Consider the following 15,459-nt stretch of genomic DNA (forward strand, 5'->3'; position numbering starts at 1 on the left):
GGTCACAGATACCTTAAAAAAAAGTTAGGGGCATGGATCAGAAAACCAGTCAGTATCTGGTGTGACCACCATTTCATGCAGCCCTTCACAGAGTTTATCAGGCTGTTTGTTGCCTGTGGAATGTTGTCCCACTCCTCTTCAATGACTGTGTGAAGTTGCTGGATATTGGCAGCAATTGGAACGTGCTGTTGTACACGTAAATCCAGAACATCCCAAAATATGCTCAATGGGTGACATGTCTGGTGAGTATGCAGGCCATGGAAGAACTGGGACATTTTCATCTTTCAGCAATTGCATACAGATCCTTGGGGTATATTTGTGCATTATCATACTGAAACATGAGGTGATGAATGGCATGACAATTGCCCTCAGGATCTCGTCACGGGTAGCTCTGTGCATTCAAATTGCCATGGGGCACTCTGACATCAGCAAACCGCACGCCCACATGACACCATACGTCTGCCATCTGCCCAGTACAGTTGAAAACGAGATTCATCCGTAAAAGCACACTTTTCCAGCGTGCCAGTGGCCATTGAAGGTGAGCATTTACCCAAAGAACGCCGAACTGCAGTCAGGTCAAGACCCTGGAGAGGATGACGAGCACACAGATGAGCTTCGCTAGGATGTTTTCTGACAGTTTGTGCAGAAATTATTTGGTTGTGCAAACCCACAGTTTTATCAGCTGTCTAGTCTCAGACGATCCCGCAAGTGAAGAAGCTGGATGTGAAGGTCCTGGGCTGGTGTGATTAAATGTGGTCGGCGGTTGTGAGGCCGGCGGTTGTGAGGCCTGTTGGACAGGCTGCCAACTTCTCTAAAACGACATTGGAGGTGGCTTATTGCAGAGAAATGAACATTACATTCTCTAGCAACTGCTCTGGTGGACACTCCTGCAGTCAGCATGTCAACTGCAACACTCACTCAAAACTTGAGACATCTATGGCATTGTGTTGTGTGACAAAACTGCACATTTTAGAGTGGCCTTTTATTGTTCTCAGCACAAGGTGTAATGATCATGATGTTTAATCAGCTTCTTGATATAAAACACCTGTCAGGTGGATGGATTATTTTGGCAAATGAGATGCTCCCTAACAGGGATATAAACTAAATGTGTGCACAACATTTGAGAGTCATTTCTGGGATCTTTTATTTCAGCTCATGAAACATGGGACCAATACTTTACATGTTGTGTTTATGTATTTGCTCAGTATAGATGTACTGAGGTAGGCAAATATTTGACTAATGTGCATTCAAACACATATGATTCATGTGAGCTCCTTGTAGGGCTAGGCAATATATCCAATTCATTTGAATGTATGTTTTTGCGCGATATTCCAAATGCCTGTCTCGCAGAATCAAGTTTTTGAAAATATTTTTCAATTTTATGAGCGTTTGTGTCAGCTTGTTCACATTGTCTTTTTGGTCTCGCTCCTTCTGTACTGTGCACCTTCCCATTTACACCAGAGATCTGTATATAATGATGAGATGCTCATGTCTCTGCCCTAACAATGGGAGTCATTGTCCCAAAGGCAGGAACGCAGACCTTTGGGACAATTCAAAATAAGGGCTTATTATTGACAGACTTTTGCGAGAGTGAAACCTCTCGCTTCTCATCTCCCTGCCGGCCAAACCCTCCCCTAACCCGGATGACGCTGGGCCAATTGTGCGCCGCCCCATGGGTCTCCATGTCGCGGCCAACTGCAATAGAGCCTGGACTCGAACCAGGATCTCTAGTGGCACAGCAGGCACTGTGATGCAGTGCCTTCGACCACTGCGCCGCTCGGGAGGCCTCGACAAACGGTTTTAACTCGCTATTTGCATTTGACCACGTACCACGTATCACTAGCGGCATTTTAGTCAGATAAAGATATACTAGCTGTTTAGTCTGTGTTTTATAAATGCGCAATAAGCATAAAACAATGATATAAGGAATTGTCAACTTGTTCTCATTCTGAGAAATAAGGTAGTGATTTCAACATCTGAACACAGAGGACAGGCTAGCATGCTGTTCAAACAGTTGGAGACGGACAGAAGGTTGTTCACAACAATTCAACTGTTTTTCCTTGTTACCTGAATTCAGAGCTTGTGTAATTAAACCTAGATCCAAGTTGGCTATCCTTGAAATATAAATATTAGCTGGCTACTCACTATCATGTGGGTTTGTGCTTGAGAGATTGTTTATGAGACCGGTGTTCATTTTCTATAATGCCTGCTACATTATTAGTGAATGTGCATTATGCATGTTTCTGATTAAATGTGTAACATAAAGAGCATTTTTATCATTATTGGGTCTTATGGTTGTGGAAGGCATACTTTCTTTATTTTTTTTTTTTTTAACTAGGCAAGTCAGTTAAAAACAAATTCTTATTTACAATGTCTACCTAGGAACAGTGGGTTAACTGTTCATGGGCAGTACGACAGATTTGACCTTGTCAGCTCAGGCATTCGGCCTAGCAACCTTTCGGTTACTGGCCCAATGCTCTAACCTAGGCTACCTGCCAACCCCGCATATATTCAGCCTAGGTATAATTTCACAAGCTCTGAATTCATTAGATTATTGCTTACTGTTTTAAATGCAGTATATTTTACCTTCAATTGTACAACAAAGCTTATTTAGAGAAAACATAAAACAAATCGAGATGCAGTATATATCGTGAGTCGCCCATAACTTAGATTTTTTTTTTAGATATTAGTTTTAGGCCATATCGCCCAGCCTTAGCTCCTTGATTGACTGGTATACAATCATAGCACACGCTCCAGCAGGTATATCTCACTGGTCACCCCCAAAGCCAATTCCTCCTTTGGTCGTCTTTCCTTCCAGTTCTCTGCTGCCAATGACTGGAACGAACTGCAAAAATCTCTGAAGCTGGAGACTTAAATCTCCCTCACTAGCTTTAAGCACCAGCTGTCAGAGCAGCTCACAGATCACTGCACCTGTACATAGCCCATCTGTAAACAGCCCATGTATCTACCTACCTCATCCCCATACTGTATTTATTCATTTAACTTGCTCCTTTGCACCCCAGTATCGCTACTTGTACTTTCATCTTCTGCAGATCTTCTATTCCAGTGTTTAATTGCTATATTGTAATTACTTCGCCACCATGGCCTATTTATTGCCTTAACTCCCTTATCTTACCTCATTTGCACTCACTGTATATAGACTTTTTGTTTTCTTTAGTTCTACTGTATTATTGACTATGTTTTGTTTATTCCATGTGTAACTCTGTGTTGTATGTGTCAAATTGCTATGCTTTATCTTGGCCAGGTCGCAGTTGCAAATGAGAACTTGTTCTCAACTAGCCTACCTGGTTAAATAAAGGTTAAATAAAAAATACCATCAGGAAGTAAATGGTCTTACTAGGTTCTGATTGGGCCTCTGTACCCTGAAGAAGACCACGACCAGACTGGTGGGTAGCAGCTCCCAGAAAAAGAGGATGATCCCAAAGATGATGTAGGCCTCTCCACTGATCTTCTCTATGTCTGCCTGGAGGGAAAACACACAGATCCAACAATTAGAGAAATGAAACACAGAAAAAATACACACATGGAGACACACACAAGTGCACATAATAGTTTGTAGGCCAGACAGTTCGGAAGCTACAGATGATCGATCGGTGGATGTGGTGGATTGAGATGCATTCCAATGCAAAAAACATATCTCTAATTTAAACTATACATATACAGTACCAGTCAAAAGTTTGGACACATCTACTCATTCAAGGGTTTTTATTTTTTACATTGTATAATAGTAGTGAAGACATCAAAACTATGAAATAACACATGTAGTAAACAAAAAAGTGTTTAACAAATCAAAATACATTTTAGATTTTGGATTGTTCAAAGTAGCCACCCTTTGCCTTGATGACAGCTTTGCACATGCTTGGTATTCTCTCAACCAGCTTTATGAGGTAGTCATGAAGGTAGTCACCTGTAATGCATTTCAATTAACAGGTGTGCATTGTTAAAAGTTAATTTGTGGAATTTATTTCCTTCTTAATGTGTTTGAGCCAATCAGTTGTGTTGTGACAAGGTACAGTAGGGGTGGTATACAGAAGATAGCCCTATTTGGGATGATTAGGTCTGTTCAAACTTTTGACTGGTACTGTATATACAGTCGTGGCCAAAGGTTTTGAGAATGACACAAATATTAATTTTCACAAAGTCTCCTGGCTCAGTTTGTATGATGGCAATTTGCATATATTCCTGAATGTTATGAAGAGTGATCAGATGAATTGCAATTAATTGCATGCAAATGAACTGAATCCCGAAAAAAACATTTCCACTGCATTTCAGCCCTGCCATAAAAGGACCAGCTGACATCATATCAGTGATTCTCTCGTTAACACAGGCGTAAGTGTTGATGAGGACAAGGCTGGAGATCACTCTGTCATGCTGATTGAGTTTGAATAACAGACTGGAAGCTTCAAAAGGAGGGCGGTGCTTGGAATCATTGTTCTTCCTCTGTCTTTCATGGTTACCTGCAAGGAAACAGGTGCTGTCATCATTGCTTTGCACAAAAAGGGCTTCACAGGCAAGGATATTGCTGCCAGTAAGATTCACCTAAATCAACCATTTATCGGATCATCAAGAACTTCAAGGAGAGCGGTTCAATTGTTGTGAAGAAGGCTTCAGGGCGCCCAAGAAAGTCCAGCAAGCGCCAGGACCGTCACCTAAAGTTGATTTAAGCTGCGGGATCGGGGCACCACCAGTACAGAGCTTGCTCAGGAATGGCAGCAGGCAGGTGTGAGTGCATCTGCAGGCAGGTGTGAGTGCATCTGCACGCACAGTGAGGTGAAGACTTAGAGGATGGCCTGGTGTGAAGAAGGGCAGCAAAGAAGCCACTTCTCTCTAGGAAAAACATCAGGGGCAGACTGATATTCTGCAAAAGGTACAGTGATTGGACTGCTGAGGACTGGCGTAAAGTCATTTTCTCTGATGAATCCCCTTTCCGATTGTTTGCGGCAAAAAGCTTGTCCGGAGAAGACAAGGTAAGCGCTACCATCAGTCTTGTGTCATGCCATCAGTCTTGTGTCATGCCAACATTAAAGCATCCTGAGACCACTCATGTGTGGGGTTGCTTCTCAGCCAAGGGAGTGTGCTCACTCACAATTTTGCCTAAGAACACAACTATGAATAAAGAATGGTACCAACACATCCTCCGAGAGCAACTTCTCCCAACCATCCAGGAACAGTTCGGTGACGAACAATGCCTTTTCTAGCATGATGGAGCACCTTGCCATAAGGCAAAAGTGATAACTAAGTGGCTCGGGGAACAAAACATCGATATTTTGGGTCCATGGCCAGGAAACTCTCCAGACCATTGAGAACTTGTGGTCAATCCTCAAGAGGAGGGTGGACAAACAAAAACACACAAATTCTGACAAACTCCAAGCATTGATTATGCAAGAATGGGCTGACATCAGTGGTTACACACAGTGGCCCAGAAGTTAACTGACAGCATGCCAGGGAGGATTGCAGAGGTCTTGAAAAAGAAGGGTGAACACTGCAAATATTGACTCTTTGCATCAACTTCATGTAATTGTCAATAAAAGCCTTTGACACTTATGAAATGCTTGTAATTAAACTTCAGTATTCCATAGTAACATCTGACAAAATATCTAAAAGCACTGAAGCAGCAAACTTTGTGGAAATTTGTGTAATTCTCAAAAGTTTTAGCCACGACTGTAGACTGATGAGGGGGTAAAATAACTGTATCAATTTTAGAAAATAAGACTGTAACGTAACAAAATGTGGAAAAAGTCAAGGTGTCTGAATACTTTCCGAATGCTCTGTATATATTCTGAACAAATATAAACTCAACATATAAAGTGTCCCGTGTTTCATGAGCTGAAATAAAATATCCCAGAAATGTTTCTCTCAAATTCTGTGCACAAATGTGTTTACATCCCTGTTAGTGAGAATTTCTCCTTTGCCAAGATAATCCATCCACCTGATAGGTGTGGTATATCAAGAAGTTGATTCAACAGCATGATCATTACACAGGTGCACCTTGTGCTGGGGAAAATAAAATGTGCAGTTTTGCCACACAACACAATGCCACAGATGTCTCAAGTTGAGGGAGTGTGCAATTGGCATGCTGACTGCATGAATGTTCACCACTGCTGTTGCCTGCGAATTTCTCTACCCTATAAACTACTCTATAATTAGAGAATTTGGCAGTATGTCCAATGAGCCTCACAACCGCAGATCACGTGTAACCACGCCAGCCAAGGCCCTCCACATCCAGGTTCTTCACCTGCGAGATCGTCTGAGACCAGCGATCCGAACAGCTGATGAAACTGAGGAGTATTTCTGTCTGTATTAAAGCCCTTTTGTGGGGAAAAACTCATTCTGATTGGCTGGGCCTGGCTCCCCATGGCTGCACCCCTGCCCAGTCATGTGAAATCCATAGATTAGGGCCTAATTAATTGATTTCAATTGACTGAACTGTAACTCAGTAAAATCATTCAAATTGTTGCATGTTGCATTTATATTTTTGTTCAGTATTGTTTGGGACTACTCAACAGAAAAAAATCTTGGCCAATCAACAACCTACCAACCAACCAATCGACCATTCGACTAAATGGGGTCAGCCCTCAACTGAGACAGAAACATACTTTAAGATAATTTCTCAGATAATCCCAAATACAAACACAAACCGACGTGGATAGATTAGATAGATAAGATTGTAGACATAGAAACAGAAACAAAGACACGTGAGTGTGAGTGTGTGTGGGTCTGCGAGTGTATGTATTTGTGACACACTTACTCAACAAGACACATTTAAACCAATAAACCAAGACAGACAGTCACCCAAACACACACAGTGGCCCAAGACTAGCCTAGGGAACTAGGAAAACCTCCAGTACAGGGCCGTCTGTCTCAGGGTTTGAGACCAGATCTAGGTCACTAGCACCAGGCAGTCCTTTGCTGTGATTCCCCCCCCCCCCTCTCCTCGCCTGGCCTAGCTGGGTTATTTATAGACAAATGAAGACCTTTCCCCCACAGAGCCCATATCCTGCCAAATCCCAAATCCCCCCCAATCCAAATGGATTGTTGCTGCAGAAGCCACATTGCTCTCAGCCACTCAGCAAACAGATCTGGATAGAATGGCTCTGTCATCAATGTCTTCTGGACGGATTGAACTCAAGCCAAGTGTCAATTTAGAAGGGAGACTGGAGAATGGTCGTAAACATGAGATGTATGCACAGATACACACAGAGGGACTCATACACACATACGGTACATATAGTGCTCATCCTTAAAGATTAAACAACCGGATTTTGTGGATAGATGAAAAAGTATGAATTCAGTTATCAAAATGAAATTATAATTGAAAACATGTTATTTCCATCAGTACATGTGTGCTTTAGTGTTGTTTCTTTGGCAACTGTTGTATAAGTGGCATATACACTTAAATATAGAGTCATATAAAAGAGCTTAGTGTTCACAGGCACAAACAACACATGTACGCACACAAACACAAGCGCTTATCGGAGCGTACGTGCGCACAGACACACACACAGAGTCATGTAAAAGCAGAACACACACAGACGGGCACATACATATCCACATTGTACACACATTGACACTTAAATTGGGCATACTCGTGTGCACAGTTGAGACAGAGAAAACCCCCCAAAAATGTGTGTGAACTATCATCTATGCAACTAACGCAGAATGGATGTGACTGCGGATTAGTTGCAGACATAGCCTAATCATACAGACACATACATACAGTGTTTGCAGACTGATCAGCCCTATAATAGATGATTAATTATGTCAGACACCCGGGGTGAGTGTTTGGCTGGCAGAACAGCAAGCTTTGAATGTCTAGGACAGCAGAGTTCACTGAAGGTTTAACAGGCCTGACCCACACGCCCCTAGTCCTCTCAGTGACTTAACACTAACAATCCTCATGATCATCGTCAACATTTTACGCTTGTGTGTGTGTATTCCTAACCACGGCTATCCTACCTGGTCAGAGACGTTGTACCAGCTGTAGTTAAAGGCGCTGGGACGGTTCTCTGGAGAGAGAGCCACCACCACCAGGTTATAGCTGGCCCTGGACGTGTAGAGCAGGATGACTGCAGCACCTATGACAGTAGCTTGGCACACTGACGTACCCTACAGCGTAGGTAGGGAGAGAGTGAGAGAGATATTGTATTACATTTTTGGGATTTTAGTCATTTAGCAGACACTTGTCTAGAGCGCCTTTCAGGAGCAATTAGGGTAAAGTGCCTTGCTCAAGGGCACAGACATATTTTTCACCTAGTCGGCACAGGATTCGAAACAGCAACATTTCAGTTACTGGCCCAATGCTCTTACCCACTAGGCTACCTGCCGTATGGTGCACCTCTAGAGCACTAAGGGATGATCAATGAATCATTAATGAATTGAATTGATTGATTAAGTAACTGATTGGTTAGTTGGCTAATTGGTTAAGTGACTTATTGGCTAATTGATTGATTTAATGCTTGATTGATGGCCGCCCAGTACCTTGGATTCGAGGTAGACGTTGGACGAGGACATCTTGGCAATCTTGAAAATGCACACAGCCAGCGAGATGGCGCAGAGTACGAAGAGGCTGTCGTTGACCAGCACCCGGGCCAGCACCACCTGCCGCACCTCTGCCTCGCCCGCCCCGCCCCCCATGCCACCCCCTATGCCCCCCTGCACCAGCATGGCGCATGTCAGGTTTACTACGAGGAAGAAAAGGCTGGCAAAGATGAACGCCAGATGCATGGGCAGCCTGCGGAAAAAAACACAATTATAGGTGGTACAAGAACTAGCTTCCAATACACAACATTACAATAATTCTATACAACAATAAATGAATAAAGCTTAAAACACCCAAAACCTCATTCCATTCTACTGCATTGGCTCAGTCAATCTTCCCAGTTCCCCCTTCTCCACCTGCTCTTCTCCTCTCTTCCTTTACCCCCTCCCCCTTGCAGGATGTGTGTATGGGTTGTGCTTGTGAATGTGCGTGTGTGTGCATTTGTGCATGTGTGTGTGCCTACGTGTGTGGTGCTGGGAATTGTAGAGGACTGGGATGGAAAGGGGGGAGGAGGGTGTGTGGTGGATTTGGGGATTTGAGCTTGCAGCTTTTCATTTCGCATCAGACATTAATCGGCTGGGTGATCAAAGTGTTTATTAGTCCAGAAATTCAGACACCACCTTCCCCCATCCACATCAAACAGTCAAGGGTGGAGACAGCTGAGACGAAGCTCAGAGGCATTATTAGAGTTCATCAAGATTACTGGACAGTCCATTCCACTGTATCTACAATAACACACTCTAGGCATACAGTGAAAGTCAATCATTGATACTGTACAGAGCTTGGCCAACTTGGTTTTGTAACTAGGGCTCTGAGTATCTGAACGAGAGCCATGTTGTCACCAAAGGTTTGATCGATCCCATTCTAGTAAGAACGTACTTTTTCATGTCATTTGTCATGTGTCATTTTCATGTTATGTTATTCCCATTGAGTCATTTGCAATTGGAAGAAATGGTAGCAACTGCAATGCATCAACCATTTTCACTTAGTAACAGATGACAGTGAAAGTACTGGTACCCCATTAATAATTTCATAGTAATAACACACTATCTTACATGATGGTGCCCAGTGTGAGGAACTCAGTAGTCCATAATAGTTCAGCATTATAGACGGACGGAGAGTAAAAGGATGTTCAACATTGTTCAACATATGACATTAAAACGACACCTCGCTACAGATGACTGGTGCATTTCGGAGGTTTGGGGGTGTGTCTTTTCAAACAGCCATGGCATTTCAACTCTCATGGCATCGTTTTAAGAAAACACTGTCCATTCCCATACACCAGCTTTCATTTGGGTTATTGGCCATTTGATGCCCTCCTGCCCAACATTCTCTCCCCTGCATTGTCCCTCGCCTCACCCCAATCAGTATAAACTCAGTTAGACTAACCCAGACACGGAGTCAGCAAAAATTCCACTAACTTGTATTTGTTGAGCTCCGGAGAATATTTTGCTTTGGCTTTAAACATTACCTGGGGAGACAGAGAAGGGACACATTGTTAATAACAGTTTACTCATCATTAAACATTCACACATTGATATTGCTGAGGAGCACAGAAAAGCATGTGGTGGCAGCAGTGTCACTCAAAACAGATAGAAATAGACACCAACATGAATCAAAGGTGGGTGCCCTGCTGTTGGGTAAAGAATTGAATACATGCAATCAGTATTAGGTCTTCAAAATACTTTTCACACTACCGAGCTGAACAGAGCCGAGCCCAACCAAGCTGTACTGGGCTGCCCTGATTACACAGCCACGGTCCACCATAGTTGCTGACATCGACAAAATAAAATATCCAAGCCAGTACAGTTTGGGACAGCACAATAGTGTGAAAAGGGTACAATTCTGGGGACAAAGGAGACCCCAACCGTTCTGCAACGTCTGCGGACTGACCGTTGGGGGACGCAGACGCCGATGGGGTTAAGGTCTCTAGTGACAGTGCCTTGGCATTCTGCCACAGAGGCTTGTTGAGAAATTATCAGTCAGCGTCTACAACTGAGGCGTGCCCAGATAGGCCTAAAATCTTGGCTAAATTTGTGGGGCTGGCTGGAAGCCAGATGAAGAGAGGGGGAGCAGCGGGGGAGATAGACTCTTCTCCTCTTCCCTCTGCTCTTTACTCTCCTCCACCTCTGAACCGCTGTGTCCCTTCCCTTCTTTCTAATCTTCACTGATGAAGCAGTCCCAGAGCAAAAAGAGTAGAGCACAGAGCCATCATGGGGCCTATTAACACATTCCTCGATACAGCAGTTTACACAACATGAGGATAATGTTAACAAGGCAAGGAAACTGTCCTCTATGTGTATTTCTAGTCGAATGTGGCTGTCTCGGAGTGTGCCATGTGACAAAATAGCAGCCTTTAAAATTCTGGGGGTGACATTTTTATAGTTTCATCATTTTTGCGCTATGCACAATTATTTTGCATTATGGCAATGTTGCTCTGAATCTCTAACAGAGATTCTAACAAAACATCATCAAAAAGGACACTGCCACAGAAAAGGCAGCCATCATGATGAAAGAGATCCAGAAAACATTCTCTCACAGATGCTTCTCCCATATCAATGGTCTTCAAAGCAGGCCATTTCACGCTGTTATTATCAGTATCACTGGTCACCCTAGCGGAGCTCTGTCTGGGGGATCTTTGATATCTGACTTAGTGGTGAAGTGCCTGTACAATGGGTTCCCAACACTTCTTCCCCTGGCAGAGCTATATCTCTCTGTGTGTGTGTGCGCGCGCGCGAGAGCAATATAGAGAGAATGAGAGAGAAAAATCATGTGTGAGCAAAGAAGAGGGAGAGTGCTTGTCATTGACACTATGGACAGTTGAGTGACACGCCTTACTAGATATTTGACACATTTTGAGTGAATCAAGAATTATAGCAAGCCACACACACAAACACACACACCTTGAAGGCTTCAATATTCACACACTCTAAGTATAAAACAAACAGGTAACACTTTATTTGGATAGTCCATCTGTACTCTTGTTGACAGCTTTGCAAGCACTCAGCTCTCTTCATTGTGTATACGCTTGTGTTTCTCTAGATACTCATCCTCTTGCAAGGGACCGTGATTCTAATTAGAATCTACAAACTGACTTCTGTACAAAAAAAGTGCACAAAAATAGTTTGTCTGGCATTTATATTCTAACACTTATAGGCGTGTCCAGTGTCTACATTACTGTCCCGATTTGTTATGGGAATGCCCAGCACAACCAGAAACTGAACTCTTCTTGCAAAGGAACCTCAAATACTCTTTTCACAATACTAAGCCGAGCTTAGGGGCTGAAGGAAGTTCCAAAATGTGGGAAGGGTAGAAGAGTGGGTACGTGCTGAGCTAGTCCACTTAGGGAACAACTGTGAAATTCAGTCTGTGTCGAAATTCCCTGACACCTTTGAGAGAGAACGAGAGGGTTCGGATTCCATGGCACTGAACTCTACACATCACCTGATGCTGACAGTTATTTATTGGAGAGGGCATCGTTAAGTGTTTGTGTGTGTGTGTGTGTGTGTGTGTGTGTGGACCTAAAATGTTGTGTGCTCTAAAATGCAAATGACCAGGTTCAGAGCTCATGAGCATGCATTGTGTGTTGTGTGTGTGTGTGTGCAATGTAATAATGTGTTGAAATATTACCCAGTTCAGAGAACGTGTACTAGTTTATGGGTCTGTATCTGAATGTTCCTGTACATGTCTGTGTCAGAGTGCTTGTGTCAGTCAGTGTCAGTGTGTTGAGGGGGGTTTGGGGAAGGATTAACACCTGTGTAGTGGAGGTTACCCAGTCTCTCCAGCCTGCCAGCCAGTCAACCAACCAGGCAGAAAGCCTGATGCTAATCTGATTGCAGACTAAGGCTGGACTGGGCCAGATAGAGAGAGGGCTGATGGGGAGGCAGACAACAGAGCTGGGAAAGGAGGGTTAGTAATCAGGGCGTCATGCACCCTAAAAATCTGTGGGGGCACAAAGTACGTGAGGATGACTCGGCAGGGCTAGGCCCGTGTCCTTAAATTGGCAAAAAAAATACTAATGTAAACACCCCTTTCCTGCACGCTAGAGCCATAATCATTATGCTTAATTCCATGTCAAAAATGTAGATTTTTCTGCATATCTAAGCATACCTCGAGCGGTTTGTATCCTGGTGTTTATTTTAAAATGTTTAAAGAAACTAAATATGCTTCTCTACAACTCTGCTAAAATCTCGGTGAACGATTGAAAGGAATGGGAGTCTGATTCAGTACATTAACCAATGGCTTGCTTCTACCATGTCTACCAACCTTGCCAGCAGGCATGCTAGCTAAGATAGTTAGACAAGCTTGCCACTCTAACATCATTGGTAACCTGAAATGGCTTACTGGTAGCTAGTTATGAGGTTGGGAGATTGGGAACCTATGTGGGCAAGCTAAAGTCAACTTTATAAAATTGCTAGGTGGCTAGTAGTATTACAGAGAAACCCCCAAAAATATATCCTTTTTTTTTTAACAGGACACATTTTGTAAACATGCTCCCTATGGCATGACACCTTTGTTAGTCATTCCTGCTTGTCCTCTATTCGACTAGCTACCCGGGAATCCACACTAAATTTTGTTCACCACTCCATTTTGAGAGTGAAACAATTGCGAAAAGGAGCAAAATTTAGTGTGTATTTCAGCCTGATACTAAATTCTTAGACTCCTGGGCTTGGATTACTTGTCTACAACACTGGGTATTGGTTTGTTAATGTCTGTCAGTCAATCTAAGTCACCTGATTCTTAGCATAGATGGTAGGCAATGTCCCCTCTAAGCTGTGCGCGTGCGCAGAGGAAATATCAGCCCATGGAGAGAAGCACAAGACTGAACTTCACTCAACTTTCTCGAGTTTTCCATGTTAGTTAACACTATCGACATTTCCCTTAACCGTGGACATTGTGATCAAATCAATGCAATATTGGTCACTTTCAATGCAACATACCGAAACAAAAGGCTTAACGCATCGGAGTACAATTCTATTGTGTATGACTCAGCCCGTAGACCAATTCGGCATAACCAATCAGAGCTGCAGTAAGCCTATATGCAAATGAAAATAGCCATATATGGATCTGTGCCCTTTACTTTGAACTGGACTGTGTTTACAGCTGTGGTCGTTAGTAGATGCACTTGTTTTGAGATCAAAGCAACATTTGCATGTAGCCACCTGTGCACATTTTGTTCATATCCTTTGCTAGTTAAAGATTTATTAGCCCAGTTACAGATCATTTGTAGTCAGCAATAGGGGAGTCATTGCTTCCTACAAGAGAAAAAAAACATTCATTTCTAGACATCTTTGAAAAGTGAGTCAGGTAAAGATATTTTTTTTGTCTTAAAGCGGCAGTGTTGTATTTTGAGACAAGCTTGAATAACCGAAAGGCAGAGGGTAGCATAATTTGTCTGATTCTCTGTAAAATAATTGTATGGGAATAATAATGCATTTTATTTTGTAAAGTGGTTTCTTCCATTAAACAACAACATTTTCAGTCACCTCCTTGTCTGAAGGACAAGTGGACAAACAGGTTAATGTCAAGCCCTGCATGTTTTTTTCAAAAGTCTCATGGAATATGTAGGTCTACTGTACATTGAACACCACACATTGGCTGGTACTGTAGGCTGAATGATAGAATAGCTATTTCCATGTTAAAATGTTATGGGGTGCATTTCCTCCATTGTTTTTGATGGTAGGTGTCATGAGTCCGACCGAGGTTGGCTCCCCGTCCCGGTCGGGTTGCGCTCGGCGGTCGTCGTCGCCGGCCTATTAGCTGCCACTGATTGTCTTTCCTCCCCCTCCTTGTATGTTTATTGTTAGCACCTGTTAGTGAGTCATTAGTTGGGCTTTATTAGACAGCCGGCCCGCCTGTTTCTTTGTGCGGGATTAATTATTGTGACCTTCGGTTATGTAGTAGAGGAACGTGTTTGTTCCTGGTCGTGTATTCTGCTGTACTGTTTTCGTCCCCCGCGTTTGGGGCATTTGGTTTTGAGCACCCAGTGTTGCATGAGTGTTTCCTGCGTCTGACTCCACACCCACGACACCCGGAGCGTTACAGTAGGCCACTCTGGTAGGCCTACATTATGATCAAACAGCTACAGTATCCTACTTGGCAAATGTTAAAATTGCGGGACCTGAAATTTGCTCAATGCCAAAAAAGATTAGAGGGAACATTGGTGGTAGGTTTTTTTTCTTGGATGTCTCATCGGAAACTAAAACATCCTGCGAAGATCCATGAGAAAGCACTGCTTCTAGGATGGTAGTGAAAAACAGAATTGTAATTGGGTCATAAGAGAATTGGGTGGGTAGAGTGGTCAGTCACTCTTGAAAAACAGATATTTTTTCTCAATGAGACTAACTCCGATATACAGAAGTTCAATAGAAAACAGACAGCAGGGAGGTTAGAGAGATGTCAGGATTCAGGAAAGTGTTCTAACTCTAGAACAGTGGTACCCAACCTTTTTTTTTGAATCGTGGAACACCTTGATGGATCTATGAGTTTGATAGTTGCCATGGCGCCATAGTAGCAGCCTAGGCAGAGAGCTCCTGTAAATGTGTATTGTTTTTAAGTATTATTACGTCTTTTTTTATTCATTTATTTTGTTAGCTTATTTAGTATTGATTATAAATATAATCGATCCACAGTTTTAAGACTGGCTAGTCAGTTGGTGTGCTAAGATAACTGAGAGGCTAGCTAACTAGCTACTTAGCCATTGTTTTAATTTGAAAAACAGAAGAATTTGCTTGGAGATTGTAAAATCTTGTTGAAATTGTGCAGATCTCCAAAGTGGTTACTCCAAGACTTTTCCAGTAACTGATGTGCAGTGATCCTTTGGCGACCTAGCAGCGCTTAGCTGGCATCACCCAGTTGGGTGCTACACGATGTTGGAGGAATAGTTTACCACAGACCCT

General features: G+C 43.0%; 1 protein-coding gene across 3 annotated transcripts in view; it reads right to left on the reverse strand.

Moving 5' to 3' along the window:
* gpr137c (G protein-coupled receptor 137c) overlaps window positions 1–15,459 on the reverse strand; it is a 35,040-nt gene that overhangs the window by 10,417 nt on the left and 9,164 nt on the right. For 2 of the 3 annotated variants that reach the window (XM_021573687.3, XM_090210792.1), the window contains exons 2-5: window positions 9,982–10,031; window positions 8,500–8,752; window positions 7,978–8,127; window positions 3,359–3,484 (exon numbers count right to left, since the gene is read on the reverse strand). In XM_021573687.3, the coding sequence (XP_021429362.2) occupies window positions 3,359–3,484; window positions 7,978–8,127; window positions 8,500–8,752; window positions 9,982–10,031 (579 nt within the window). Of the gene's footprint in view, window positions 1–3,358; window positions 3,485–7,977; window positions 8,128–8,499; window positions 8,753–9,949; window positions 10,032–15,459 lie in introns of all 3 variants that reach the window. The other variant, XM_090210793.1, reaches the window with a different exon arrangement.

The sequence above is a fragment of the Oncorhynchus mykiss genome, chromosome 19 (assembly GCF_057628025.1).
Source record: "Oncorhynchus mykiss isolate SJ-2025 chromosome 19, ASM5762802v1, whole genome shotgun sequence".
Classification (NCBI taxonomy): Eukaryota; Metazoa; Chordata; class Actinopteri; order Salmoniformes; family Salmonidae; genus Oncorhynchus; species Oncorhynchus mykiss.